Source organism: Coloeus monedula, assembly GCF_965178545.1.
Source record: "Coloeus monedula genome assembly, chromosome: 22".
NCBI classification, from domain to species: domain Eukaryota; kingdom Metazoa; phylum Chordata; class Aves; order Passeriformes; family Corvidae; genus Coloeus; species Coloeus monedula.
The window spans coordinates 1,675,679-1,702,364 of NC_138802.1; the positions used below are offsets into that span (position 1 = coordinate 1,675,679).

The 26,686-nt window shown below is 40.9% G+C and overlaps 3 protein-coding genes across 3 annotated transcripts; 1 reads left to right on the forward strand and 2 right to left on the reverse strand.

Moving 5' to 3' along the window:
- Positions 1-634: 634 nt before the first annotated feature.
- TNFRSF4 (TNF receptor superfamily member 4) lies at positions 635-8,722 on the reverse strand. Its single transcript, XM_082295908.1, has 7 exons — positions 8,100-8,722; positions 5,695-5,817; positions 5,266-5,364; positions 4,555-4,621; positions 3,845-4,062; positions 3,068-3,193; positions 635-2,083 (listed from the first exon to the last, which is right to left on the reverse strand). Exons 1-7 carry the CDS (start codon positions 8,236-8,238, stop codon positions 2,013-2,015), a joined length of 843 nt encoding a protein of 280 aa, XP_082152034.1. The 5' UTR covers positions 8,239-8,722; the 3' UTR covers positions 635-2,012.
- Positions 8,723-9,482: 760 nt separating this feature from the next.
- Positions 9,483-21,231, reverse strand: SDF4 (stromal cell derived factor 4). The gene is made up of 7 exons (XM_082295907.1): positions 21,092-21,231; positions 20,063-20,433; positions 16,724-16,860; positions 16,242-16,355; positions 14,598-14,756; positions 12,084-12,259; positions 9,483-10,902 (listed from the first exon to the last, which is right to left on the reverse strand). Exons 2-7 carry the CDS (start codon positions 20,368-20,370, stop codon positions 10,726-10,728), a joined length of 1,071 nt encoding a protein of 356 aa, XP_082152033.1. The 5' UTR covers positions 20,371-20,433; positions 21,092-21,231; the 3' UTR covers positions 9,483-10,725.
- A 769-nt stretch (positions 21,232-22,000) lies between these two features.
- B3GALT6 (beta-1,3-galactosyltransferase 6) lies at positions 22,001-26,238 on the forward strand. Its single transcript, XM_082295861.1, has one exon. The coding sequence runs from the start codon at positions 22,003-22,005 to the stop codon at positions 23,017-23,019; it is 1,017 nt and encodes a 338-aa protein (XP_082151987.1). The 5' UTR covers positions 22,001-22,002; the 3' UTR covers positions 23,020-26,238.
- Positions 26,239-26,686: the final 448 nt, after the last annotated feature.

The window sequence follows — 26,686 nt, forward strand, 5'->3', positions numbered from 1 at the left end:
CCCTTCCCAGAAGGGGCTGGGAGTTGCCTGGAATTCACTTTCCGGGTTAATCCCTGCTTTGAGCCCCAGGACACGTTCCAAGGGTTCAGCATTCCCAGCAAGGGGCAGCTCAGACATCCCAGCAAATCCGTGGCTGGAGCTGCTGGACCACAGGGAAAACTCCCCAGGAGCCAGAGCCAAGGCAAGGTGGGAATTCCCAGCCCCAGGATGGAGCAGCTGCAATTTCCTGAGCTGGAAGGGATCCACAGGGATCCGAATCCAACTTTGATCCCTGCCCAGACACCCCAACAACCCCACCCAGTGCCTGGGAGCGGTGTCCAAACGCTCCTGGAGCTCTGGCAGCCTTGGGAATGTCTCCATTCCCTGGGGAGCCCAGTCACCCTCTGGGGAAGAACCATTCCCTAAAATCTCCCCTCCTCCCTTTCCCCAGGCTGATCAGCTTCCTGCAGGAATTTCCCCCACATTTCTGCCTGCCCCAAACACGTGCAAGGAGCTGTTTTTCCAGAGTTTTATTCCCAGAAATCCCTCTCCCACTTTGTATATAATACAAATGTTCCTATACACAGTATAAGGCCTGGGGAAAGGGAAATCCCTGCTGAGGCCACTATATGTATAACATATAAAAAAACCCCCAAATATTTAAAATCCACGGATTTACAAACAACTTTAAATTCCTAAATAAATTTCCTGCTGCATATTTTGGAATATTCTTGGTGCTGTGTGTTTAAAATTCCCATTTTTGAGGAGTTATCAGCTGATATTTGAAGTGAAAACCAGTCCTAAATGATAAAAAATTCAAGTTGTCTCGAATTTACACTGAGAGATTTCAAATTGAGCAGAAGTTTTTACAAGAACATTTCAGGCTCCCCTGAGACACTCCAGATTTGGAATTTGCTCCCTAAAAATTTGCTTTCCAAAAGTGATGAAGTTGTGGAAAACCAACTAGAGAGGGAGAATTAATTGCATGAAGTGTGGGGGGGATTTAAACCCTGATCATTTTAAAATGCGGGGGGATTTTAAACCTTTACAGAAATAAAACTAATTTCAAAATATGGGGGATTTTAAGCCTTTATATAAATAAAATAATTCCAAAATATGGGGGGATTTTAAATCCTGAAAGAAGTAAAATTCATTTTAAAATATGGAGGATTTTAAACCCTTAGAGAGGTCAAATTCATTTAATAAAATGTTGGGGGTATTTTAAACCATTACAGAAGTAAAATTCATTTGAAAATATGGGGGGGATTTTAAACCTTTACAGAGGTAAAATTCACGAAGTGTGGGGGTATTTTAAACCCTTAGAGAAGTAAAATTAATTTAAATTGTGGGGTATTTTAAACCTTGACAGAAATAAAATTAATTTGAAAATATGGGGGGGATTTTGAACCTTTATCATTTCAAAAGGTAGGGGATTTTAAACCTTTACAGATGTAAAATTAATTTGAAAATATGGGGGGATTTTCAACCCTGATCATTTCAAAATGTGGGGGGATTTTAAACCTTTACAGAAGTAAAATTCCTTTTTTTTTTTCATGCAGTGTGGGAGGATTTTAACTGCACAGCTCAAGATTTCTTCAGTTCTGGGTTCCAAGGTGAACCCAGGTTTAGGCTGTACAAGCTTGGTTCAAATCCAACCCCAAAATCCCAGGACTGGGTTAATAATTCAGATTTTCCTCTTACCAGGAGCATCCAAGGATTTTCTCTTCCCTAAACCATCCTGGTTTTCAGTCTGCTCCATGATCAGCTCTTCCAGCTGGAAATTCCTGCCTGGAAATTCCCAGAGGGTTTTCAGCTCAGCCCTGGGATGCTGAGCAAGGATTTGCCCAGGAGAAAGAACCACACAAAATTCCCCTAAGGAATTCTCCCATGGGCACAAATTCCAAAGGGGACACTCAGGGAGACCCTGAGTGTAATTAAAGAGTTAAACCAGCCCCTAATTAGCCACAGGACAATCCCACTGCTCCTTCAGATCCATTGGCTCAGAAAATGCAGGAAACAGCAAAGGAGCGGAGTCAGTTTTTGATGAGGCTGGAATTGGAGTCAATCTGCTCCTCCTGGATGGGAATTCGACAGCTCCCCTCCTCTGGAAGACAGGGAATCATTCCAACAATTAGTGCACAGAGGGAGCAACAGGGATTTTCCCGGGGTTTGTGGGTGACCAAACCCCTCCAAGGGATTTTTGGGTTGGTTCTTGGCTTTCCAGGCAATCTAGGGAACACCAAATGTAGGGATCAGGGAGAATCCACTTTGCCGAGGGCCTGGGAATGGATCTTGAGGCAGCTGCCACTTAATCCTGATTTTAGAGCTCAGCTCTGCCACTTAATCCTGATTTTAGAGCTCAGCTTTGCCACTTAATCCTGATTTTAGAGCTCAGCTCTGCCACTTAATCCTGATTTTAGAGCTCAGCTTTGCCACTTAATCCTGGTTTTAGAGCTCAGCTTTGCCACTTAATCCTGATTTTAGAGCTCAGTTTTGCCACTTAATCCCAGTTTTAGAGCTCAGCTTTGCCACTTAATCCTGATTTTAGAGCTCAGCTTTGCCACTTAATCCCAGTTTTAGAGCTCAGCTTTGCCACTTAATCCTGATTTTAGAGCTCAGCTTTGCTACTTAAGCCCAGTTTTAGAGCTCAACTCTGCCACTTAATCCCAGTTTTAGAGCTCAGCTCTGCCACTTGATCCTGGTTTTAGAGCTCAGCTCTTCTCAGCCAGACCTTTCCCACGTTTGCAGGAGAATTCAGGACATTTCAATTCTATGGAGGCAACAAAAAATTCCCATTCTGCTCTTGGAAGTTGGTGCTGGATCCTGCCAGGAAGAGAATTCCCTGCCTAAAATCAGGGATTAAGGAGGGGGAAAGATAAAAGGAGGGAAAATCAGGGAGAAGATCCCTCTGGATGGCAACAATCAGGGAATCTGGGCTCTGGAATGAAAATTTGGGACACTGACCTCCTAATCAGGGATCAACCTCTGGAATTCCCTGCAGATAATTTTTATTAATGATCAAATTTCAAACAGGGGGCCCTGATTAATTTTTTCCTGTTTATTTTATCCCATAAAAAAGGGAACTCACTCTGCTGGATGCTCCTCCCAGGCCCTCTCCTGGTTTCCTTCCTGGCTGCCTGGATAATCAGCAGGAGGATGGACATTCCACTCACCATCAGCAGGATCAGGCACAGCAGGAGGAGGGATAAAGAGCCTGGAATTAGAACAGAAAAATTCCCTAAAAAAATAATTCCCAGTTCTGGCTGGAATCCCCAGAGTTTTCCAGCTTCTAAAGGGAGAATCCAGAAGTCCAGAAATGCCTCTAAAACAAAAAGGCTGAGAGTTCCAGCGACCACAGAAACGTGGGATCCTGGGATATTGTGGGAACTACAGATCTAGTTCTGAGAAAGTGGGATTTCAGTTCCCAGGAGAGCAGCTTTACATGGAAATCCCTGCCCAGCTGGAAATGTGGGATCCTGAAAGGTTGTGTAAGATACAGAAATGGCTTCAGAAAAAGGGGGATTTCCCCAAGAAAGCTGGAAATGTGGAATAGAGAGGTCGTGTAAAAACCAGAAATGGTTTCTGAGAAAGTGGGATTTGAGTTCCCAGGAAAGCAGCTTTACATGGAAATCTCTGCCCAGCTGGAAATGTGGAATCCTGGAATGTTGTGTGAAATACAGAAAAGGCTCCTGAGAAAATGGGATTCCAGTTCCCAGGAAAGAACCTGCAGGTGGAAATGTGGAATACTGAAAGGCTGTGTAAAGAACAGAAATGGCTTTTGAGGAAGTGGGATTTGACTTCCCAGGAAAGCAGCTCCAGCTGGAATTCCCTACCCAGCTCTGCTCTGCTCACTGCCTGTCCTTACCCCAGCTGGGCTCCGTGGGGCTGCTGGGATCCAGGCAAACGGAGGGAATCTCCCTGGGGCTGGAGGGGGCTGTGGTACTGGAGCTGTTCTCCGGGAATTCCGTGGGAATGGCATCCGGGGTGGGGCTGGTGGCACTGGCAGGGACATCAGGGCTGCTGCAAAGGGCATCCTCTGTCCTTGTGCCAGCTCGGAGGGTGCTCTTCCCAAAACTGCTGCAGCTGGAGATGCAAAATAAATCAGGATGAGCTTTCCAACAGCTGCTGGAACGGATTCCTACCTCCCATCCACAGGATAATCACAGTCCTTGTCTTATCACCACAAACTCAGGATTTACCATCCCTACATCCCACAAAAATGTGAGGCACAATTAAACCAATTCAAGCTATTGCTGGAAAAAAAGATCCTGGATTTCTGTGAGCCCTGGAGCAGAGCTGCTTTTGGCACAGGAATTTTCTGCTCCAAGGAAACCATCCAGAGCTTTAAAAAAAGGTAGAAAATGTTGGTGCCACAGTGAGGAGCAAAAGGGCCAAAGGCAGAGGCTTCAAATGAGCACAGACAGCTCAAGGATCCTAAAAATCACACAGGATGGGATTCAGGGAACCCTAAACCAATCCAGGTTTTTTCTGATTTATTTATCCTGATTTGGGCTTTTCCTGTAAAAATGAAACCCCCAAAGCTGCTCTGAGCACGTTGGGAGCAGGGATTCCTACTTGGTCCAAGGCTGGCAGTTCTCATTCCTTCCTCTGGAGAAAGTCCCTTCAGGACATCGGGAGCACTCTGGGAAAAAAGGGATAAAAAAGGCAGAATTTGGGTTCAGTGAGCAACAAAATAATAATTTGTTAGTCTGTCTTAGGCCAGACCTACCAAACCCAACTAAACTCCTAAAACCAGACAAGGGAAATAACACAGCACTCAGAGGGTGTAGGCTGCAACTGGCAGGGATTCCTGCTTTATCCCCTGGGTGATTATGGAAATTATCAAGGAAAGTGGCAGAATTCCCTTTATCCACTTTATCCACTGGCAAACTATGGATTATCAAGGATTATCAATTATGGACATTACCAAGGAAAGTAGCAGAATTCCCTGCTTTATCCACTGACAAACTATGGATATTCTCAAGGAGAGTGGCAGTTTTCCTACTTTATCTGCTGGCTAATTATCAATATTTTCAAAGGAAAGTGGAAGGATTCCCTGCTTTATCTACTGGCAAATTCTGGATTCCCAAAGATGATCAATTCTGGATATTATTCAGGAGAATTTCACAATTCCTGCCAGGAATCCCAGAGAATTTTTTGCCCCCCCAGCCCTGTTTTGCCACTTGGTGCGGAGCCCTCAGTGAGCCAAAGGCGAGGCAGCTTTTCCAGCAGAAATTCCCACCTTGGGGGCAAGATTTTGGGAAGCCTGGCACATCCTGAACTTACCACTTCCCAAGGGAATTCCAGCTGGCATGAATCCTGCCCGGCACATGCACACTCTGTCCGAGGTCTTCTCACACTTCTTCACTTCCACGCTGCCCTTCCCTGGGCCCAGGCAGAGACCAGAAATTAATTAAGAAACAACAAAAATGAACTCCTCAGGGGGAGTTTGTGTGTAGAAGCTGCAGAATTCAACAATTTAACAATTAATAATTAACAATTAATAATTAACAATTAATAATTGAACAAGTTAATAATTGAACAATTTCATTTAAGGACAGCAAGTTTCAGGTAGGCCCAGGCCTGCTCCACCCTCACAACTGAGGTGAGATCAGCTTGAAACACCCTGGGCTTTGAGGAGCACCCAAAAAAGGGATTTTTTTTCCCCCCAGAAGGGATTTTTTCCCTCCAAATGTCCCAAATCCAAGGACTTACTGGTGTTGCAGATGGTGCAGCTGTGGCAGAAGCCGTGGTGGTGCTCAGAGCTGAAATATTCATCCTGGCACGGGGCGCAAATGGTGTCTGCTGTGGCCGTGCAGCGGCTCCTCATCCTCTCCCCTACAAAAACACCCCAAAAAGGAGGGATCGGGTGGGATCATGAGGGAAAAAATCTTAATTTTCATACATTGGGATCAAACAGTGCCCAGAATGTGGCAGTTTCAGCTTTTTATTTAGCAGAATCATCCCTGAAAGTTTGGCCTGTGTGAAAAATCTCCATTAAAGTGAGCAGCTAAAAAGGGCTGGGGATGGCTGAGAGTTGAGAAAATGCTCCAAACTTTTCTCCCTTTCCTGTATCCCAAATACACCTTCCCAAGCCACCTTTTCCTCCAGTTCAGATATTCCAGTGTCAGGGAATATCTGCTTTAGGACAGCCCTAGGGCTGATCTCCAGTCTAGATCTGGTTTTAGGACAGGTCCTGCCTTCCCTCACCAGCTAAATCCCACAAATCAGCCCCAGAAAGTCCCAAACAGGGCTAAAAATGGTCATTCCTAAATCCCAAACAGGGATAAAAATGGTTTTTCCTTGGATTTGGGGCTCCATTTTCCCTTTTTGCCAGTGAACAATGAGCACCAGGCCCCAATTTAATTCTCTTTATTTTATGAGGGCTGCGAGTGGCTAAATAAAGGAGATTTTTAGGGATTTTAACTGCAGTAAACCACTACATTTTTATTACTTCTGCATTTTAACATCTCCACCTCTACGTTTTTATTATCTCCACCATCAGGAAGAGCTGCTGAAAAAAAAAGTTTCCCCTCAGAGGCAGATTTGCAAAGAGTGCAAAAAAAATTGAAACAAGTTCTTTCATTTGAACAAGAACATTTTTGAGAGACTATATTTTATCTATATCCTCTTACAGTTAGTCCTGGCTTTAAGCTCAGCTCAAAACCCACTCGGGTTTAATTAGATTTGAGAATTAAGCAAGAAATGCCTCAAATGCTGGGTTAAAAGTTGATTTTATTTTGATTAAATCTTGGAGGAGAATATTCCTGCAGCAGTTCCCAGAATTTTGTGGAATAAGATTTAATAAGGAAAATAAAAATAAGGAGGGAAAACCAAGCTGGATTTTCCTTTAGAAAAGGTTAAAATCCTGCAGTTTTTACAAGGAAAAAGGAGGAAATAAATCCCTTTCCTGCAAGTTTATCTGTCTATAAATCAGGAATATTTTTCCTTAAAAAAATCCCAGTAAATCTTAGTTAAATTCTAGGAATAAACCATTTTTTTCTTCCTCAAAACCCCACCAGAACATGAAAAATATCAAATAATTTAAACCTTGCTATAAAAGAAATCTTTAGGACCAGAATGAATTAGATTAGATTAGATTTATAATAATAATTAATTCGATTGCCATTCTTATCCAGGATTTCTGAGCTTCTTTGTGGGACAGGTAAAGAGCAATAATTTGAATTTTACCACTTTTTTTTCAGACAACATTCCCAAAAATGAAAATTCCCCTGACTGAGCCATTCAGGAAGCAAAAACACATTAAAAAAAGTTAGAAACCACTCTCAGAAAGGAAGATTTTTCAAATTTTTCTGTCCTAAAAGTGATTTTTATCAGTCTAAAAAATAGATACTACACTACAAAAAATCGGTATTGCACTTAAAAATAGGTATTCCACTAAAAGTATAGATAATACGCTAATAAATAGATATTACACTAATAAATATCACTCCAAAAATAGGTATTACACTAATAAATAGATATCACACCAAAAATAGGTATTACACTAAAAATAGATATTACACTAAGAAAAAAACCAGATATTGCACTTAAAAATAGATACCACACTAAAAATAGGTATTACACTAACAAAAATAGATCTTATACTAAAAGAAGATACTAAACGAACAGATTTTACACGAACAAATAGATATTCCACTTAAAAATAGACATTAAAAGGAGGTATTACACTAAAAAATAGATATTCCACAAGCAAAAAACCAGATATTGCATTAAGAAATGGGTATTACACTTAAAACTAAGAAAAAATTCGATATTCCACATTACACTAGCAAAAAATACGCTAAGAAAAAATGAGATATCACACTAAAAAATGGGTATTACACGAACAAAAAAACCCGGATATGACACTAAAAAACCCAGATTTTACACTACCAAAAACCCAGATATTCCACTCACAGATATTCCAGTAAGAAAGAATTAAATACTCCACTAAAAAATAGATTATTCCACTACCAGAAAACAGGTATTTCGTGAAGCAAAACATCAGCTAGTCCACTAAAAACCAGGTTATTACGTTTCAAACCAGATATCCCAGTACAAAACCAAACGTCCCAGTCCAAAGCTCGCTCTTCCCAGCCCCAAAAGCAGCCACTCACCGGGGGCACAGTCGCTGCAGCATTTCTCATGGAAGGGATACTGGTGCTCCCCACATTCCAAAGCCAGGGAATCGGGAAGAGCCACAGCCAGGAGCCAGCAGAGAGCAGGAAAATTCCAAGGAATCCTTGGAGCTGCCATTGCCCGTGGTAGCAGCGCCGGCCGCTCCCGGGGCTGTGAGCTCCGGCCTCGGGGACACCTCCGAGCGGTGCCGCGGAGGGAAATTCCCGGTTTCTCCACGCCCCTTCCCTTTCCCAGGTTGGGGTTTTAAGCAGGAAATCTCGAGGCAGGAAGAGGAAATGGTGAGTTTGAAAAGGGTTTCAGGGGTAAAAAGGAGCGCTCGAGGCAGGTGAATCCCGCTGGAATGCAGGGATGGAGGAGCTCCATGGGACTGCCTCCGGTGAGGCAGGGAAATTGGGGGGAGTTAGGGAATTTTCCAGCCTATTGGAATTGGATCGTGGAGCTCAATTTTAGATGTTCAAGCTCCCTGAATTGCAGCTGTGCCTGCACTGAGCCCAGAAAATAGTGGGGATTAGGGAATTTGATTTTCCAGCCTATTGGAATTTCACTGATTTGATCCAGGATTTAAAAGTTTAAGTAGTTCTAGGACGACTCTCTGCCTTCACTGAGCCCAGAAAATAGTGGGAATTAGGGAATTTCGTTTTCCAGCCTATTGGAATTTCACTGATTTGATCCAGGATTTAAAAGTTTTGGTCGTTCTAGGACGGCTCTCTGCCTTCACTGAGTCCAGAAAATAGTGGGGATTAGGGAATTTGATTTTCCAGCCTATTGGAATTGGATCCTGAAGCTCAATTTTAGGTGTTCCAGCTCCCTGGAATTGCAGCTGTGCCTGCACCGAGTCCAGAAAATAGTGGGGATTAGGCAATTTGATTTTCCAGCCTATTGGAATTTCACTGATTTGATCCAGGATTTAAAAGTTTTGGTCGTTCTAGGACGGCTCTCTGCCTTCACTGAGCCCAGAAAATAGTGGGAATTAGGGAATTTGATTTTCCAGCCTATTGGAATTGGATCGTGGAGCTCAATTTTAGGTGTTCCAGCTCCCTGGAATTGCAGCTGTGCCTTCACTGAGTCCAGAAAATAGTGGGGATTAGGGATTCCGTTCTCATGGTGTCCCAAAATTAAATTAGGAACGTGTTGGCAAAATCTATAAACAGATAAAATACAATTATCAGCTGAATTTACTGAAATTTTTGTGTTTAAATGCATTTTATATGAGATTATCCATGGCATTTATTCCTCTTCTTCCTGAGGAGTTTTATTCCCCCCCACTCTCTGGCAAACCTTAAAAGCAGCAGCATTTCCAAAGCATGGAGAGAAAAATATTTAATGGAAAACAAACAAGAAAAAAAATGGATATAAAAACCTCTTATCCAAGGTGTTTAATAAAAACATCAAATAAAGAAGAGGAAGAGTGAAAGAGAGACAGAAATTCTTGTATTTACATTATATTAAGAGAATAAATTTAATCAAATATAACATCTCCAATTTTCCGGAATTCTTTCCCAAAGAAGGGTTTTTTTCCCCAGGAAAGATGGAAGCAGAGGAAAAATCAATTTTACTTTGGACAGAGATGCTTTCAGAGCTTACCCAAAGCCTGTAATTCCCCCCAAATTCATCATTACCAGCTCATTAACAGCATTAATTAGCAGAGAGCTCATTAATTTTGCCAGTGAATTTTAATTTAGCAGCCATCAAACCCCTTGGGGATTCCCACTGCTCTGTCCAACAGCTCAAATTCCCCAAAAAAATCCAAACTGTTTTATTTTAGACCAAAATCTGATTTTTTTAAGCTGTAATCTCCCATGCCCAGTGCAGGTGTCAACACAAAATCTGTCATTTTTAATTTAATTTAATTAATTAAATTTTCATTCCAAACAGTTTTTCTGTAACATTTCAAATAAATTCTTCCCCAGCTCCTGAAAAGAGGTGGAAATTGCCATTAAATTCCCAAAAAACTCTTCAGGAGGTTGAGAAAACCACTGGAATTGGGTGTGGATATTCCCAGGAGGTCAAACATTCCTTGGAATGACCATTCCCCTTCCCAAAATCCAACCTTTATTTGGGATTCCCTGGATCAGCAGCTGTGAGGGCAATTCCCAGGAGCTCAAACACTCCTTAGAATCACCATCCCCTTCCCAAAATCCAACTTTTACTTGGGATTCCCTGGATCAGCAGCTGTGAGGAATTGTGTGAGGATATTCCCAGGAGCTCAAACATTCCTTGGAATCACTGTTCTCTTCCCAAAATCCAACCTTTATTTGGGATTCCCTGGATCAACAGCCGTGAGGGCAACAAGGGAATATTTAACCAGGCAAAGCAGCCGGAATTCCAGCTGGATTTACCAGCACAAAGCAGGGAGAACTGCCAGAATCCAGGCCTTTTCCATGATTTCTGCTGGCAGGGCAACCAATCCAAAGAGCTGCAGATGCCAGGGATGGACGGAAAGTCGGGAATCCGGGACACCACCGAGCGAGGAGCGGCGATAGCAGCAAAGAATTTCCGCGGCTTGGTCGAGTCCTTTTTTTTTTTTCCCTGGGTGTGTTTTTTTTTTGTTGTTTTTTTTTTTTTTTTTTTGGGAAGCAGAAAGTGCTGGAAGAGGGAACAGGCTCAGAATTCCTCGTGGACATTCCGGGCATAATCCATGAGTTTGCTGCCTGTGAAGTACTCGCTGTACTTGAGGATCTCCTCGAGCTCCAGGTGGTGGTTCTGGTTCTCGTCGGCCACGGCGATCATCTGCCGCGCCTCGTTGAGCGCGTTGTGCTCGTTCATGGGATCCATGTATTCCTAAAACATGGAGAATCATCCTTTTCCCAGCCCTGACCACACTTCTTCCCATATCCCATCCCATATCCCAGCCTGAAATGGATGGGAAGCACGGGAAAAGCTCTTTAAGTAGAGTTTGAACAGCGGGTTTTATCCCGCTTCCACGGCTGTTCCCAAAAATCTGGATTTTTTCAGCTCATTCCAAGAAATATTTGTGGAGTTTGGGCTGCAAATTAAACTCAGGATCAAATTCCAGGCCCAAATTAACAATTAGTGATTTGTAGGAGCTAAATTCGCTCATTTTTTCTAAATTCTTCTCGTATTTTCAAAATTTGGTCAATTTAGAACTTTTTTCAGCCATTTTAAAAAGGCTCAGAAACCAACTAATTCAAGAATTCATTAAGAGCAAGGTTTAATTTAAAAAATAGAAAGATGAGGATTATCTTTAATTCAGTCAAAGATGTGGCATCTCTGTGGGTGAATAGAGATTTCCCAGGTAAAACAGGGATTATTTGAATCAAACCCTCAGTAAAATTAAAAATATTCTGTGTCACCACACAATTGTTCAGCCTAAAAATCCATATCCAAATATTTGGATAATGGGGAAATGAGGAATTTTACTAGTTAGCCAGTCTTGGAGTAGAAAAAAGCCCAAAAAAGCCCTAAATCAGACCCCACACATGAAAAATGTGGTTTTTAAACCAGAAAACCCCACAAGAAATGAGTTTTGGGTTATTTTTAAGGCTCTTGGAGCCCCCAAATTTGGTGGCCATGGGGTTTTTTTTAGGTTTTCTTTTATTCTAATATTTTTTAAATATTAAAAGAATATTTTATTCCTTTTTTTTCAATGAATCTGGAGATTATTTTGTAACTGGAAGTTTGATTCTGTGCCTTGGGGTTGGGTTTTACCCCTCCAGATCCATCCCAGAGTCTGGGAGGTTAAAAAAACCCCTCAGAGGGAGAAAAAAAATCCCAATTTTCTTTAAAAAAACCAACATAAAACCACCTGCCAGCACTCCAAAAAACTTATAAACCAAATATTTATACTAGATTTTAAGTGAAATTAAAATTAAATCGAAATTAAAATGTAATGTTTTATTTTGCCATGAAATATTTGTGAATAATTGTGCTGTAATTCAAGTATTTTGGGGTTTTAATGGTGTATTTGAAAAGAACTGGGTTTAAAAGGAGCAGGAATTTACCTCCAGCTCTTCCATGGTGACAATTCCATCGTGATTGGCATCGATGACCTCCTGGAATTCTTTTCTCCTGTCCTTCACCCAGTCATCATCAATGTCCTGAGCCTGCTGGTTCTCCACAGTGCCCACAGGCAAAGAAATGAATTCTGACAGGGTGAGTTTCTTATCTCCATCCTGATCTGCACAAAAAGCAGCAGAAAAATTCAAAAGATTTGCTTCATATCCATAAAAATGGGAATTTCTTTCTGGTTTGAGCCTGATTTGGGCAGAGAAAAGTTGTTATTTTTTATTTTAATTTATTTTTTAAAAAATCCCTGTTTTATTATTTTAGTATTATTTTATTGTATTTATTATTATTTTAAATAACAAAAAAAATCCAAATAGAAAATTCTACATTCACACACATTCATCAAACACTAAATAAATTAATTTTTCTGGACCGAAAAATGGACATTTAAGGTTTTTTAAATTTTTTTGGTTTAATTCTTACTTGTTCCATTTACTACACCAGACATTTTCTTACAGATTCAGCATCAAACAAACCCTCAGAAAATTCAAAGTACTGAGCTTTTTTCTCTCTGTGTGTCACTGGAAACTCCTCATATTTATCAGCAAAAATCAGTTCTATTTTAATTCTTTTGAACCCCAGGTGTTCTGACAGTTTGAAATCTGCATTATTATTGACTCAGTGGCAAGAAAAACAACTTGGGGACCAATAATTCTGAATACTCAAAGAAAAAAAAAAAAAATTACTGTTTGCTTAGAAACCTCAATCTTTTCTTTCCATTTTCATGACTAAGCCACAGCTGCTGAGCTGGGGAAGTCCCAAGTCCCTGAGAGAATATTTTAAATCAATGAATTTGATAATATTTCATATGTAAAATGCTCAAAACCAGCAGAACTTCAGTGTGAAGTAGTGAAGAAAAAGCTGATTTTTTAAATCTATAAATACTCAGGTATTTATTATTTATATATAAAAATATATGTTATTTTTTATATATTGCATAAAATATGATAGATAAATATGTATGTATATATTTATAGGTATAAATACTCATTTCTTATTTTTATTACTCTATGTGCTATATATTATCATATTTATTAATTCTATTTATTAATTCTATTTATTAATTCTATTTATTAATTCTATTTATTACCCTAATAAATATATATTATATTCATATATAAATACACATATTATTATTTCTAATTTGTATTATTTATATTGCTTATTCTTTATAAATAATCACAAATTATTCTGTGATTTAAAATCCAGGAATTAAATTGAATTTCGAGACGCATTAAAAAATTCCACAGAATTCCAGGATTTGTGCTCACATATTATTACTATTTATATTATTTATTTTTTATAAATAATCTCGAATTAGTCTACGATTTAAAATCCAGGAATTAAATTGAATTTCGAGACGCATTAAAAACTCCACAGAATTCCAGGATTTGTGCTCACATATTATTACTATTTATATTATTTATTTTTTATAAATAATCTCGAATTAGTCTACGATTTAAAATCCAGGAATTAAATTGAATTTCGAGACGCATTAAAAGCTCCACAGAATTCCAGGATTTGTGCTCACGTATTATTACTATTTATAATTTTTATTATTTTTTTTCTAAATAATCACAAATTAGTCTATGATTTAAAAACAAGGAATTAAATTGAATTTCGAGACGCATTAAAAGCTCCACAGAATTCCAGGATTTGTGCTCACATATTATTACTATTTATATTATTTATTTTTTTATAAATAATCTCGAATTAGTCTACGATTTAAAATCCAGGAATTAAATTGAATTTTGAGACGCATTAAAAGCTCCACAGAATTCCAGGATTTGTGCTCACATATTATTACTATTTATAATTTTTATTATTTATTTTTTCTAAATAATCACAAATTAGTCTATGATTTAAAAACAAGGAATTAAATTGAATTTCGAGACGCATTAAAAAATTCCACAGAATTCCAGGATTTGTGCTCACATATTATTACTATTTATATTATTTATTTTTTATAAATAATCTCGAATTAGTCTACGATTTAAAATCCAGGAATTAAATTGAATTTCGAGACGCATTAAAAAATTCCACAGAATTCCAGGATTTGTGCTCACATATTATTACTATTTATAATTTTTATTATTTATTTTTTCTAAATAATCACAAATTAGTCTATGATTTAAAATCCAGGAATTAAATTGAATTTCGAGATGCATTAAAAGCTCCACAGAATTCCAGGATTTGTGCTCACGTATTATTACTATTTATAATTTTTATTATTTATTTTTTCTAAATAATCACAAATTAGTCTACGACTTAAAAACCAGAAATCAAATTGAATTTCAAGATGCCTAAAAAACTCCACAGAATTCCAAGATTTGTCCTAAAACCTCCCTTTTTTCCCTGCTCAAATCAGAATATTTCACAAAAAACCCTCTCGATAGCCACCTAAAATAACAGAGCGCCTGGAAAGAATTCCCAAAAAAAGTGTGGAATACCTAAATCCCGGATGATTTCCTTGACCATGAACTGCAGCATGCCCCTGCTGTGCTCGGGGTGCAGGAAGGACAGGAATTCCTCCTCGGTCAGCAGCAGGTCTGGGGGGGGATTGTCAGCCTGGTACCAGCGATCCTTCAGGTTATCCAGCACTTCCTGCGCTGCAAAGTCGGGATTTAGCACCAATTGAAGCTTGTCCCAATTCCTTTTTAGGATTGCAATTGTCACAAGTCATTGATTTCAAGCTCTCAGATTAATTAGAGAACGTTAATGATGTTCTATAAGCTTAAACCTTGCAGATTTTTATTTATCACGGTATTTATTCATTTTGCTGTACAAAAAGAAGTAGAATCAAGGGTGTACGAAGAGAGAAATCAGCACCAAAATCCCTTTCAATTTGCCATGGAATTCTTGCACATTTCATTCCACAATCCAATTATTATCTGTCAATATCTGTCAATTCATTAAAATTAAACCCTTCATTTTTTTAGGTTTTCTTTTATTCTAGTATTTTCAAAATATTAAAAGAATATTTTATTCCTTTTTTTTTCAATGAATCTGGAGATTATTTTGTAACTGGAAGTTTGATTCTGTGCTTTGGGGTTGGGTTTTACCCCTCCAGATCCATCCCAGAGTCTGGGGGGTTAAAAAAAAACCCTCAGAGGGTGAAAAAAAATCCCAATTTTCTTTAAAAAAACCAACATAAAACCACCTGCCAGCACTCCAAAAAACTTATAAACCAAATATTTATACTAGATTTTAAGTGAAATTAAAATTAAATCGAAATTAAAATGTAATATTCTATTTTGCCATGAAATATTTGTGAATAATTGTGCTGTAATTCAAGTATTTTGGGGTTTTAATGGTGTATTTGAAAACAATTGGGTTTAAAAGGAGCAGGAATTTACCTCCAGCTCTTCCATGGTGACAATTCCATCGTGAATTGAAATCCAAATTTCTGCAGGAAGTGCCTTAAACGCCACACACCCAGGTGGTTTTTATTTAAAAAAACCCACTTTTACAGTGTTTGGAGGATGAGAAAAAACCCTCAGGAAGTGGGGGATGAATAATTTGATTTTCCTAAAGAAGATTTTGGTGCTCAGGTAAAGAACTGATGCCCTGATTCAGCAGCTCTGATGTGCTGAGGTTCCTGGAAGCTGCCCCCAGGTGATTCCCCTGCCAGCAAATTCTCAGCTCCTTTTTGCATCTCAGTTGCTTTTTAATCACTGGAAAATGTCACCTAAGGCCTTTTTAAATGACTAATTCCTGCAGGGAAAGGGAGAAGCTTTAGAAGGGGATTTTACAGTAAATTTCAATGTTTTTTGAAGGGGGAAAACAGGGAGATTCCTCTTAAAAATTGTCATTTTCATGGCAGATTCTGGTGAGGAACAATGTAGGATTTGTGTCTTCTGACTTAAAACTTCGGGGTGGATTTAACAGTAAATTGAAATTTCTTTAAGGGGGAAAACAGGAACATTCCTCTTAAAAATTGTCATTTTCATGGCAGATTTTAGGTGGAAAAAATGCAAAATTTTTGTTTTCTGACTTCAATCCTACTCAAGCAGAACAACCAAAACATTTCTCTCCCATTTTTATTTTCACATCCAGGTTTTAGGAACACAAAGCCCACCTCACTGTGCACTTACTTTCTTCATCTATTTTCAACTCCTCGTTGTTTTTGATTTTCTCTGCAATTTCCTTTTCATTGAAGCCTTTGCTTGCCAAGAATTTAATTTTATATTCGTCCCAGGACACGTGGCCTGGAAGAAAGAGAAAATCTCAGCCTGAAATGATGAATTTTTGATTTTAGGATTTAAAAACCACCAAGTTTTAAAATCTTTTAGTCCAACATTACAACCCCACACTGAATTTTATGAATGACAACATAAAAGCTGTCACCTGATTCACTTCTGGGTTTATTAAGCCACAAAGGTTTTGTGAAAAAAAACCAATTTAGGTTGTTTTTTCCACTACCTTATGAAACAAAGAAGTGCCTGCAGCACATCCCTTCCCACAGAAGCCAAAACTTGCGATTCCCAACCCAAATTTTATCCCAGTAGCCAGTTCTGGATGCCAGAATTGATGTAAAAAGTCGGTTTTGGATGGAAAAAAAAAATGTTGATTTTACCATCCCCATCAGGGTCCACAGCTCGGAAATGCATTTTGTTCTCCTCCACGGCTTCCTGGAAGTGCTCGTCTGTTTTTTCCATGATCCAACGCTGCATTTCCTTGGCACTGATTTTTTTATCATTATTTATATCCACCCTAGGCAGGAAAAACAAACAGGATTTACATTTGGGGCTTAGGAGGGAAAGATCTGGTGTGGTTTTAGCTTCTCAATTGTTTTATTCAGCACTAATAAACAGAAGAGAGAACATTTACGACTCTCTCTGAGAAACAAGTGGCAGCTCAACCTTTATTTCATAATTAAATGTAAATAACTTAATTAATTTCAGTCATTTAATTCAATTTAACAACATTTAGGTTACCATTCAGTGAAAAACATTCACTTTGCTGGAGTTAAATCGTGGTTTTGAGGGAATTTTTTCAAGAGGAAACCACAATTGTCACTACTTGGAAATTCCAAATTCCTTCCAGACCTTTAATTCCCTCTCCATTTCTCTTTCCAAGCCCTTTTTTTCCCCCAAGATCTCTGAGATTTCCTGAGGATTCCAACTAATATTTGATTGCAGCACTTGGAAGTGGAAGAAAATAAAAAAATAAGTGTTTTCTGTTCACTTTGATCTCTGGTAACAAATTCCAGCTGCTATTTTTAATTTTGAACACATTTTAAAATTGCACATCCATTTGTTCTCCCTGAGTTTTCTGCCTGGCTCTTGCTTTCCCAAGGAATTTCTTGGATTCAGAGCTCCAGAATTCAACTTTTCCTGATTAAAATTATCAGGAAAATCCATGCTGACCATCCTCTCTTCTGCCACCCCATCAATCCTTATTTCATTAAGAAACAAATTTTAAAATTACAGTTAAAAAAAACCCCATAAATCAAATTTTCTGCCACTTTGAGGGTTTTTTGAGCACACCATTAAGTAAGTATTCAAAATATAACCAAAAAAAATCAGATTTCATTTCATTACCATTTCAGATTCTATTTAAAGCATCTCAAACCCACTCTTTTTTCTATTAAAAAAACAAAACTCAAAGAAAAACACAATTAAAAAGCCCCAGTTTGACTCTGAGCTTTGTTATCTGTTTGTATCACTGAGGTGTTATTATTGAAACTCGAATTATTCAAGATGTGATTTGCCTTTAAATGTCAATTAAATGTGAAAAAAGAGACAAACAGACCCAAGAAATGCAGAATTAGGGAGTTTAAATATCACAAAGGTGCTATAATTAAACATCAGCTCAGTGGCAAGAGCAGGGAGATGCTCCTGGGGCACTCAGGGCTTAGGGGGGACCAAGTTTGGCATCAAAAATGAGCCTAAAAAAGGCATTTCCCCCTCAGTATTTAAAATTTTGTTTCCTGAGATCACAGCTGTCAAAATTCCTCCTTCTAATTGTATTTTCCACCTAAATCATATCATAATTAGGGAAAAAGGGAACAAAATCCCATTTATTGCTGATTTAAAGCATGGAAGCACAAAGTGGGACCTTGGAGTCTGAACAAGAGTGGATTTTGTAGGAAAACTGAATTTTCCTATAGCAAGGAATATATTGAATATGGATAAGGAACCCATTTTAGCCTGGTTTCTCTAACAGAAGCCACTAAAAATCAGATTTATGTGGCTTCCTTCCCTCCCTGAATGAACCCAGGGCACTGAGGTTCCTAAATCACAACTTTCACACCCAAAAAACCGCCAATTTTTGATGCAAATCATTTCAGGGCTGGGTTCTGTTTCATCCAAATCAAGATTTCAGCAAGCCAGAGTTAGGAAATGTTTCAGGCACAGTTTTCCTGCCTGGAAAATCATGGTTTGGGGAAGCTTTTCCATGTTCCAACTTCATTTTCAGGAATTCTGTTAGATAATAATTCATGCTTTGAATTTATTTGTGAATTTTATGGCACACTGAGCTTTGGTTGATCAAAAACACATTCTGTGTTTGCTTTGTTTTCCAAGAAAATAATTTCAGAGCATCTGGAAGTCTGGGATTTACTGGATTTCCCTGGGATTTCTCTTTAAGAGTATCTCTAGAAAGCAATCAAATCTCCCCCAAACCCTTCCCTACGTTTTTAATCTGATCCTCTGAGGGAATCTGAAATAAATCTCTGAATGAAACCGATCCTGAATCCAATTAATTGAAACTTCCTAAGGAACCTCTTTCATAACAAACAGGAGGAAATAAATTAGAATTTGGGGATGACAATTTCCTAACCAGGAGTTGGAGAAAGAAATCTTGATATTTAATATTTTACCAGGGAAATGAGGGGTCTGAACACCACAAAATAATAAAGAATTTTCTTTAAATTTAAAAAAAAAAAAAAAAAAAAAAGAAAAAAAAGAAAAAAAAAGGTTTGGCTGTTTGCTGGAATTCCTTTGCTCAGGAAAACTCAAAAAAGCCCAATATCCAATGTTATTATTGATATTTTTTCCCTTATTCATGAGAAGTTTGCACAAAATAAAGCTTTTAAAGCCTCCTCAGTTTATCCCCCTGTGGTATTGACTGGAGCTGTTTTAATAAAATGAATCCTTCACTCCAAAAAAAAACCCAATTCTGCCACCTGGTGTCTGAAAGTGCTGAAACAAAGCCAAAAAAAGGGCTTTTTATGGAAGGGAAAATGCCTGAGTGTCTGAAATCAAAGTTGATATTTCTATACCAAGTAAAGAAATTAATTAACTTTTTAATAAAGCTATAAAATAAAAAAAAAAATCTGTCTATTTTTATGTTTTATTCTCTTTTCTTGTTCTAGATTCTCAGGAATTGCTCTGTTACTTCCTGAACCTGTCCTGGGGATTCCTGAATTGTTGGAAGGTGCACTTATCCACAATTATTTTTATTTATTATTCACTTGAAACACTCCACTTTTAGCCACTGAAGCATCCACTGGAAGTTTTGTGAGCAGAATTCACAATTTTTGAAGGTTTTTCACAATTTTACCACATTGTTTCTCTGCCCTTTTTTCTTTATTGCCTTCCCAGTGTTTTCTCTTTACTTGCACAAGTCCCAACAGGAATAAACCCAAGCTCCAGAGGGAACAAAAGGCTAGAAAATAAATAAAGAACTCAAGTTGCCAACTGAAACCAAACTTAGGACAGAACTGAAGCCCTTCCTCCCCAATTCCTGGATCTAAAATCCAAGTGGGATGAATTATTCCTTGAGCCAGGAAAAAGGAATATTGATTTTCATACCTTTAAGTTCTTTTTTCCACACAGAAACGGAATATTTTGGCATAAAACCCAAACACAGCAGTTCCAGAGTGAGGCTTTTCCCTTTCAACTTCTAAACATTAATTAAAATTCCCATTTTTTTTCCTGTTTCCTTGCTCTTGGCACTGCCCATGACTTACTTTGAAAAAATCGCCATCAGCTTCTTCCTGTTCTTTCTGGGTTCTGAATCCTCCTCGAATTCCTCCATCTCTTTTCCCAGGAAAACCTCCTGATGGAATTCTTTGTTGAGGTGTCCATCCATCTCCATTTTGACCCCGTTCAGGTGATCTGGGGGCAGGATCTCGTTCTCATCTTTGCTGTCAGCTGCTTTTTCCTTGAGCACGGAATTATTTGCAGGCCTGGCATAAACATCCATCAAAAGGAAGATGAACAGGAGGGATAAATAAAGAGATCCCAAACCACAGAGGAAAGCTTGTCTCGACATCATTTTTTTTTTTTTTCCTTTTAAATTCAAATTATTGGCTGCTGAAACCACTGTGGGTTAAACGATCTAAAAAGGAGAAAAGACAGAAATTAAACTTTGAAGCAAGAGGTCACTAATGAGCATCTAAAAATTAGAAAAATCTACGCGTAGTATCAGTAACTTATTTACATACATATAAATAGTAAAATATATATATACAAATATAAAAAACCTACACACAAGAATAAATTCAGAGGAAACTACACAAAAATAGAGGAGTTTTTGCTGCCAGAGATTTAAAAAGCCTGTTAAATAATAAATACATGGAATTAATGCATTAGTTTTCAGTCTGCAGAGGAGTCTGGAAGGGAACATCCCTCAATATGCACAAAGAGCCGCGGCAGCACGGGAATATCCCAGAGATCCCAACAAAAATGCTCCTTGGAAAAGGGATAAGGACGTTTTCGGAGAGGGATGACTGAGGGAAACACGGTCAGATCCAAGAGAAAGCGGACCTGGAAACACCCAGGAAACAACCCCGGGGCGGACCTGTCACAGAGCCATAAAACCACAGTATCCTCCGCTGCAAGTGACCCACAGAGATCACACCACCCAATTCCAGGGAAAAAAATCCCAAATCCAACAGAGAGAGCACGAGGGAGCCCAAACCCCCCAGACAAACCCCTCAAGCCCCTCAGATCCCCCCGGAATCCCGCGGGCTGCGGGAGGGGCCGCCCGCACTCACCGAGAGCCGCTCGGGAGTGAGCGGACGCTGCCCCGAGCGCCGTGACGGCCGCGGGGAGGCTCAGCCCGGGCCCGGCCGCCCCTGAGCGCCCGCGGCCCCTCACGAAGCCCCCAACGCTGCCAGGGCGGAGGGAGGCGGGGAGGAGGAGGAGGAGGAGGAGGAGGAGGAGAAGGAGGAAGGGCGTCACTGCACCGCGCGGCGGGAGGGCGCCGCCGCCATCTTGGGTGAGGGCAGGCGCCATTTCCGGCAGCGAGGGGGCAAAGGGGCGTTTTCCTCGCATTCCCATCGTTATCTCAGTTGATAGACAACACGCAGATCGTCTCCTGCTTCCTGGCTGTGTGTGTGTGTCAGCTGTTTTCATTGAGTTATGGAATGGTTTGGGTTGAAAGATACTTTAAAGATCGTCTAATTTCAAGCCCTGCCATGGACAGAGAAGCTGTGGCTGCCCCATCCCTGGAAGTGTCCAAGGCCAGGTTGGAGGGGGCTTGGATGCTGGAAGGTGTCCCTGTCCATGGCACGGGTGACCCGGGGTGGGCTTTGAGGTCCCTCCCAACCCTTTACCATCCCAAGAACGAGGCACCCAAACCCAAGATGGCTCCTCCTCGGCCTCACGTGCCCTACCGCAAGATGGCGGCGGCCGCCGCGTCAGGGTGTGCGGGCACTGCCCCTCTTCCCTCCCCTTCCCGCGGTGCGGGAACCGCCGGAGCCGCGGCAGGAGCAGGGACGGAACCGCCGCTTCCCGGAGGAGAAGGCGGAAAGCGCGGGGGAGCCGTGAAGCCACCCCAGCTTGGCGGCGACGCGCGGTGAGCGCTCCCGCAGGCAGCTTGTCCCCTCCCGGCGGCCGTACCGCCGTTCCCGCCTACACGCGGTGGGCGCGGCCGCGGCGCCGGCCGTGAGGGGCCCCCGCGGCCATGAAGGCGCTGCGGCGGCTGAGCCGGCACCGCACCGCGCTGGGGCTCGGCGGGCTCTCGCTCTGCGCCGCCGTCCTGCTCTACCTCGCCAAGTGCACCTCGGAGGGGCTGCGCCCGCTACCCGCGCCCCCCGCGCTCCCGCACAGCCAGCCCGGCCGGGGGGCCCGCGCCGCGCCCCCGCCCGCCCCTGAGGGCAGCGCCTTCGTGGCCGTGGTGGTGATGAGCGGCCCCAAGTACAGCGAGCGGCGCAGCATCATCCGCAGCACCTGGATGGCGGCGGCGCGGCAGGCGCCTCACGGGCACGTCTGGAGCCGCTTCGTGGTGGGCACGGCGGGGCTGGGCGCGGAGGAGCTGCGGAGCCTGGAGCTGGAGCAGAGCCGGCACCGGGACCTGCTGCTGCTGCCGGAGCTGCGCGACTCCTACGAGAACCTCACGGCCAAGGTGCTGGCCACCTACGTGTGGCTGGATGCGCACCTGGACTTCCAGTTCGCCCTCAAGGCTGACGACGACACTTTCGTGCGCTTGGATGTGCTGGTGGAGGAGCTGAGGGCCAAGGAGCCGCGGCGCCTCTACTGGGGCTTCTTCTCGGGCCGCGGGCGGGTGAAATCCGGGGGGAAATGGAAGGAGAGCGCCTGGGTGCTGTGTGATTATTACCTGCCCTACGCGCTGGGCGGCGGCTACGTGATCTCCGCCGACCTGGTGCGCTACCTGCGGCTCAGCAGGGACTACCTGAACCTGTGGCAGAGCGAGGACGTGTCCCTGGGGGTGTGGCTGGCGCCCATCGATGTGAAGAGAGTGCACGACCCCCGCTTCGACACCGAGTACAAATCGCGGGGCTGCAACAATAAATACATAGTGACTCACAAGCAGAGCATCGAGGACATGCTGGAGAAGCACCAGACGCTGGCGAAGGAAGGGAAGCTCTGTAAGGAGGAGGTTAAACTCAGGCTTTCCTACATGTACGACTGGGGAGTGCCTCCCTCCCAGTGCTGCCAGAGGAAGGATGGCATCCCCTGAAAGCCTCAGGAAGGAGGAGGCGAAGCGATGATGGACTCTTGGTTGCTGTTACACGGGGAGAATCCCATTAACGAGGGGTTAATTACTCTTAAAAAGATTTTGCACGACTCATTCTGTCACCCTGGGACTCCCCGGGAGCTGCTGACGTGGCATGGTTACAGATGCTTAAAAAAAAAAAAATAGGTGACAGAATGCACAGAAAAGTCTCAAATGCCAGGACTGAAGGCAAATAAAAGGGGGCAAAACACGGATAGTAGGGAAAATGAGGGGGAGAGAACTGGAATGGAAAGTTGCTGGGAGATTCTGAACAGATTCTGAGGTTTATTTGCTAAAGATCATGCCAGGCTTTTATGCTGATAACACTGAAATGAGGCCACTGTTGATTCCTTGGCAAGGAAGTGCCAGCTTGGCACGGAGGGAGGAGCCCAGTGAAGCTGTTGGTGCCAGAGGAAACATGTTATTGCCACAGGCAGGAAAAGGTAATCCCCTTTTTCGTGGGATACCTGCAGGGAGAGCTGTCTTTGGCAGGGAAGGGAGTTACTAAATCTGTTCATTTCTCTCGAAGCTTTTTGCTGTTTTAAAGGCAATGTGTACATAAATTATCTGGCAGCTACAAAAATTTATTTAGGGAGGTGGCTGAGGTGGGTATTTGGCAGATGCAGAGTTTATTCTCTTATTTTGGGAGCACTGTCCTCCTGCAAAGCCTCCAGGTGTTGTTTTTTAGCTCATCCTCCACAAGAAATATTTCCCTCCAACAGTCAGTAACTCCCTGGCTGCTCCAAGGCATTGCAGACTTCAGATTTATATTTATTTCTAATAAAAATGAGCAGGAATTGATCAGTGGAAGTTCCAAAAACATTGCCCAAAGGTGGGCACTTCAGGTATAAAAGTGAACTTGGTGCAGTCAAGAGAAATGGGTTCCCCCACCCCAAAAATTCCACTTTGAGAACTTTATTTCTCTTTTCAGGACACTAAAAAGTCACATTGAGGTGCCCAAAACTGGGGGGATTCTCTCATTCTCTCCAAAAAACACCTTGGAGAGGAACTAAAATTGAATTAATTGAAGGGACACATCCACAAATGGGATTTTGTCCCTCAGTCCTGGCTACACCAGAATAACCCTGGCACTGGCAGAGGACTCAGACATGATTTATTTATCTCCAGACCTTCAGCTGAGCCTGCCATTCGAGCATTTTTGAGTGGCAGCTGCTCCAAAACCCCCAATATTTTTTCCAGTGCTACTCCAGTCCCCTGTGCCAGCTGCAGCTCTTGCAGTGGGAGCAGTTTTTACTTTGTACATGTAAAAGTTCTTTTTTTTAAAATGTCTTTTTGTGACCAGTTCTGGTGTTTTGTTGCACTCTGCACTTTCATTCCCATCCTGTTCCTTCCTTCCCAGCTCAGTGTCTGGAAGAGACAAATGGCAAAGAAAAATTCCTTTTAAAAAAGGTGCCAGTATCTCTTTAGTTTTGCTTCTTAGCAAAATTAGGAATTCAGACCAAAGGGATCAAGTATGGAGTGGTTTTTTTGTTATTCTGGTGCTTTAATTAATTATTGAGGATTAGAAATCTTCTGCAGAGGATTTTTCTATTTTAAAAATTTCAACAAGGCTTTGACTTCCTCCTAAAACAAAATTAAAATACTGCAAAACTCCGTTATTTTAGCATGTTAAACTAAATTATTATTAGCATCCATCCTAATGCATGCTTCAGGATTAGCAGGGAATGTCTTTTTCCTAAAAGAATCCTATTCCAAACCAGGAATTTACCAAGATGACAGCAAATCTCCATTTTTTAACCATCCATCTGCCATCTGGGCTTCATCAGTGTTGTCTGGAAATGTGATTATAAATACTTGTAATGTGAATATTTATTTATAATTATTGCCAGTGTATTCTCTATAGGAAAAATAAGCTGCTTAAATGTCATTTTTACACCCAGGAGGTGCTGGAACATCCTTGAAAAACAAGGATCAGGCAGGACTGGAATTTTTGGGGATCCAAGCCATTATTTGAAGCTGGATCAGAAGTGCAGATCCATGTGGTGTTTATCCAGTTCCATCCAGAACTGGCTCCGTGGAAGTTGTTCCCATTGGGATTTTGACTCCTCACTGCCCCCTCCCCTCCCCCCCCAAAAAAAGTGGGTTTGATCCCTAGGAAAATTCCTGGAGAAATGCTGGATCTGCAGCTGAGATTGGAGCCTGGAAAAGCTCACCCAGAAATGATGGACACCACTCCCTGGGGGTGGATATTCCATGGTTTTAGGGATCATTCCCAACCTCAGTGATTGGGGGATCTTGGTTCCATTTCAGGTTATCCCAAGTTTTGCTCCAGCTGGAAAACACCACAGGAGCTTTGCCCACATCCTTGGGAATTGCTTTGAATTCCCTTGGATTTCCCTTCCTTTTCCTTTCATTCCCTTTCTCTCCAAGGAGAGCCCTTGGATTCCAATTGCAGCTTCCTGGGAAATTCCCAAATTCATAAAAAATATCTTTAATCTCCTTTTTTGGGGGGGATATTTTAGAGGCCAATGGAATCATTTGGGAGAGAGCAAACAACTGGAAGTGGCATTTTGTGGTGTCCAAAGGTTGGACTTTTCCAGCCTTGATGATTCCCTAATCCCACATAATTTGTGGGAAAAGCCAGAAAAAAAAAAAAAAAAAACAGTTTTAATTTCCATTTTACCTGAAAAAGACCTTTTAAGGTTATTTGAAGTCATCCAAATGTGTGTTTTAAATGAATGAATCACTACAATTTTAGAATGGAAACCATCCAAAATTCATCTTTGGAGCCAAATCTGAAGCACTTTTGGAACAATAAATGAGTTTAACAATTAGCAGGAGTAATCAAAGGCTCTTTCCCACCTGCTCAGGATTAAATTCCCGATTTCTGCCATCATCTCCGAGGGTTTTCTGGGGTTGTTTTACTCTTCAAAGCCATTCTGGGATCATTTTCCTCTCATCAGATGAGGAGCCTGATTTCAGATTTTTGGGAGAATATTTCAATCTGCTGAGAAATAATTTGGATTTTGCGTTTTATTGCAACTCTCAGAGTGGGAATTTCGGGTTTAATGAAAATAAAATGACCCAGGAGCAGATTTATCTTTATTTTTTGTAGCTATTTGTTTATTTAAAGAGTTTCTTTTGGGGTTTTTCCTTCCTCAATATTTTATATTTTTTCTGTTATTATTAAAATTCTCCCCTCAGCTTTCCTAGACCTGAGTGTGATCCACAATAATTTAATTTATTTTGGCATCCAGCAAAATTATCCATGTGCCATTCTTGAGCTTTTTGGTAATTCCAGAATAATTTAAATTAAAATAAAAAAATTAAAAGAATTTTATTTTTTAGTCAGAAATGAATAGAAATTAATTGTTCATTATATTCTCTGCTCATCTCTTGAAGAATTAATACTGAATTATTTAGATCTGGCAATGGCATAAACTCAGAAAATTTGCTTTATTTTCCAGTGATTTCTTTAAATTATGTGCAAAAATAAACATTGAAGCATTCCTTGCTTTACTAAATAAATTAAATAATGAATACATGAAGTTTCACTTCAAAACCTCTCAAGCTGCTGAGAATTCCTATAATCACCTCAGAATTAAAAAATACCAACAATTAACTCTAAAAAATTGCTATTCCTGTATTGGAATCTTTTCTTTTCTGAATG

Coding starts and splice junctions, on each gene's coding strand:
- TNFRSF4 (XM_082295908.1), bottom strand. CDS start 8,238: ATGGCAGCTCCAAGGATTCCTTGGAATTTTCCTGCTCTCTGCTGGCTC. Junction 4,063..4,554: donor AACTGCCAGCCTTGGACCAA/GTAGGAATCCCT, acceptor TTGCATCTCCAG/CTGCAGCAGTTTTGGGAAGA. Junction 3,194..3,844: donor CCCCACGGAGCCCAGCTGGG/GTAAGGACAGGC, acceptor TTCTAATTCCAG/GCTCTTTATCCCTCCTCCTG.
- SDF4 (XM_082295907.1), bottom strand. CDS start 20,370: ATGATGTCGAGACAAGCTTTCCTCTGTGGTTTGGGATCTCTTTATTTA. Junction 16,861..20,062: donor CTGATGGCGATTTTTTCAAA/GTAAGTCATGGG, acceptor TTTCCTGCCTAG/GGTGGATATAAATAATGATA. Junction 12,260..14,597: donor GGAAATCATCCGGGATTTAG/GTATTCCACACT, acceptor CTTTTTGTGCAG/ATCAGGATGGAGATAAGAAA.
- B3GALT6 (XM_082295861.1), top strand. CDS start 22,003: ATGAAGGCGCTGCGGCGGCTGAGCCGGCACCGCACCGCGCTGGGGCTC.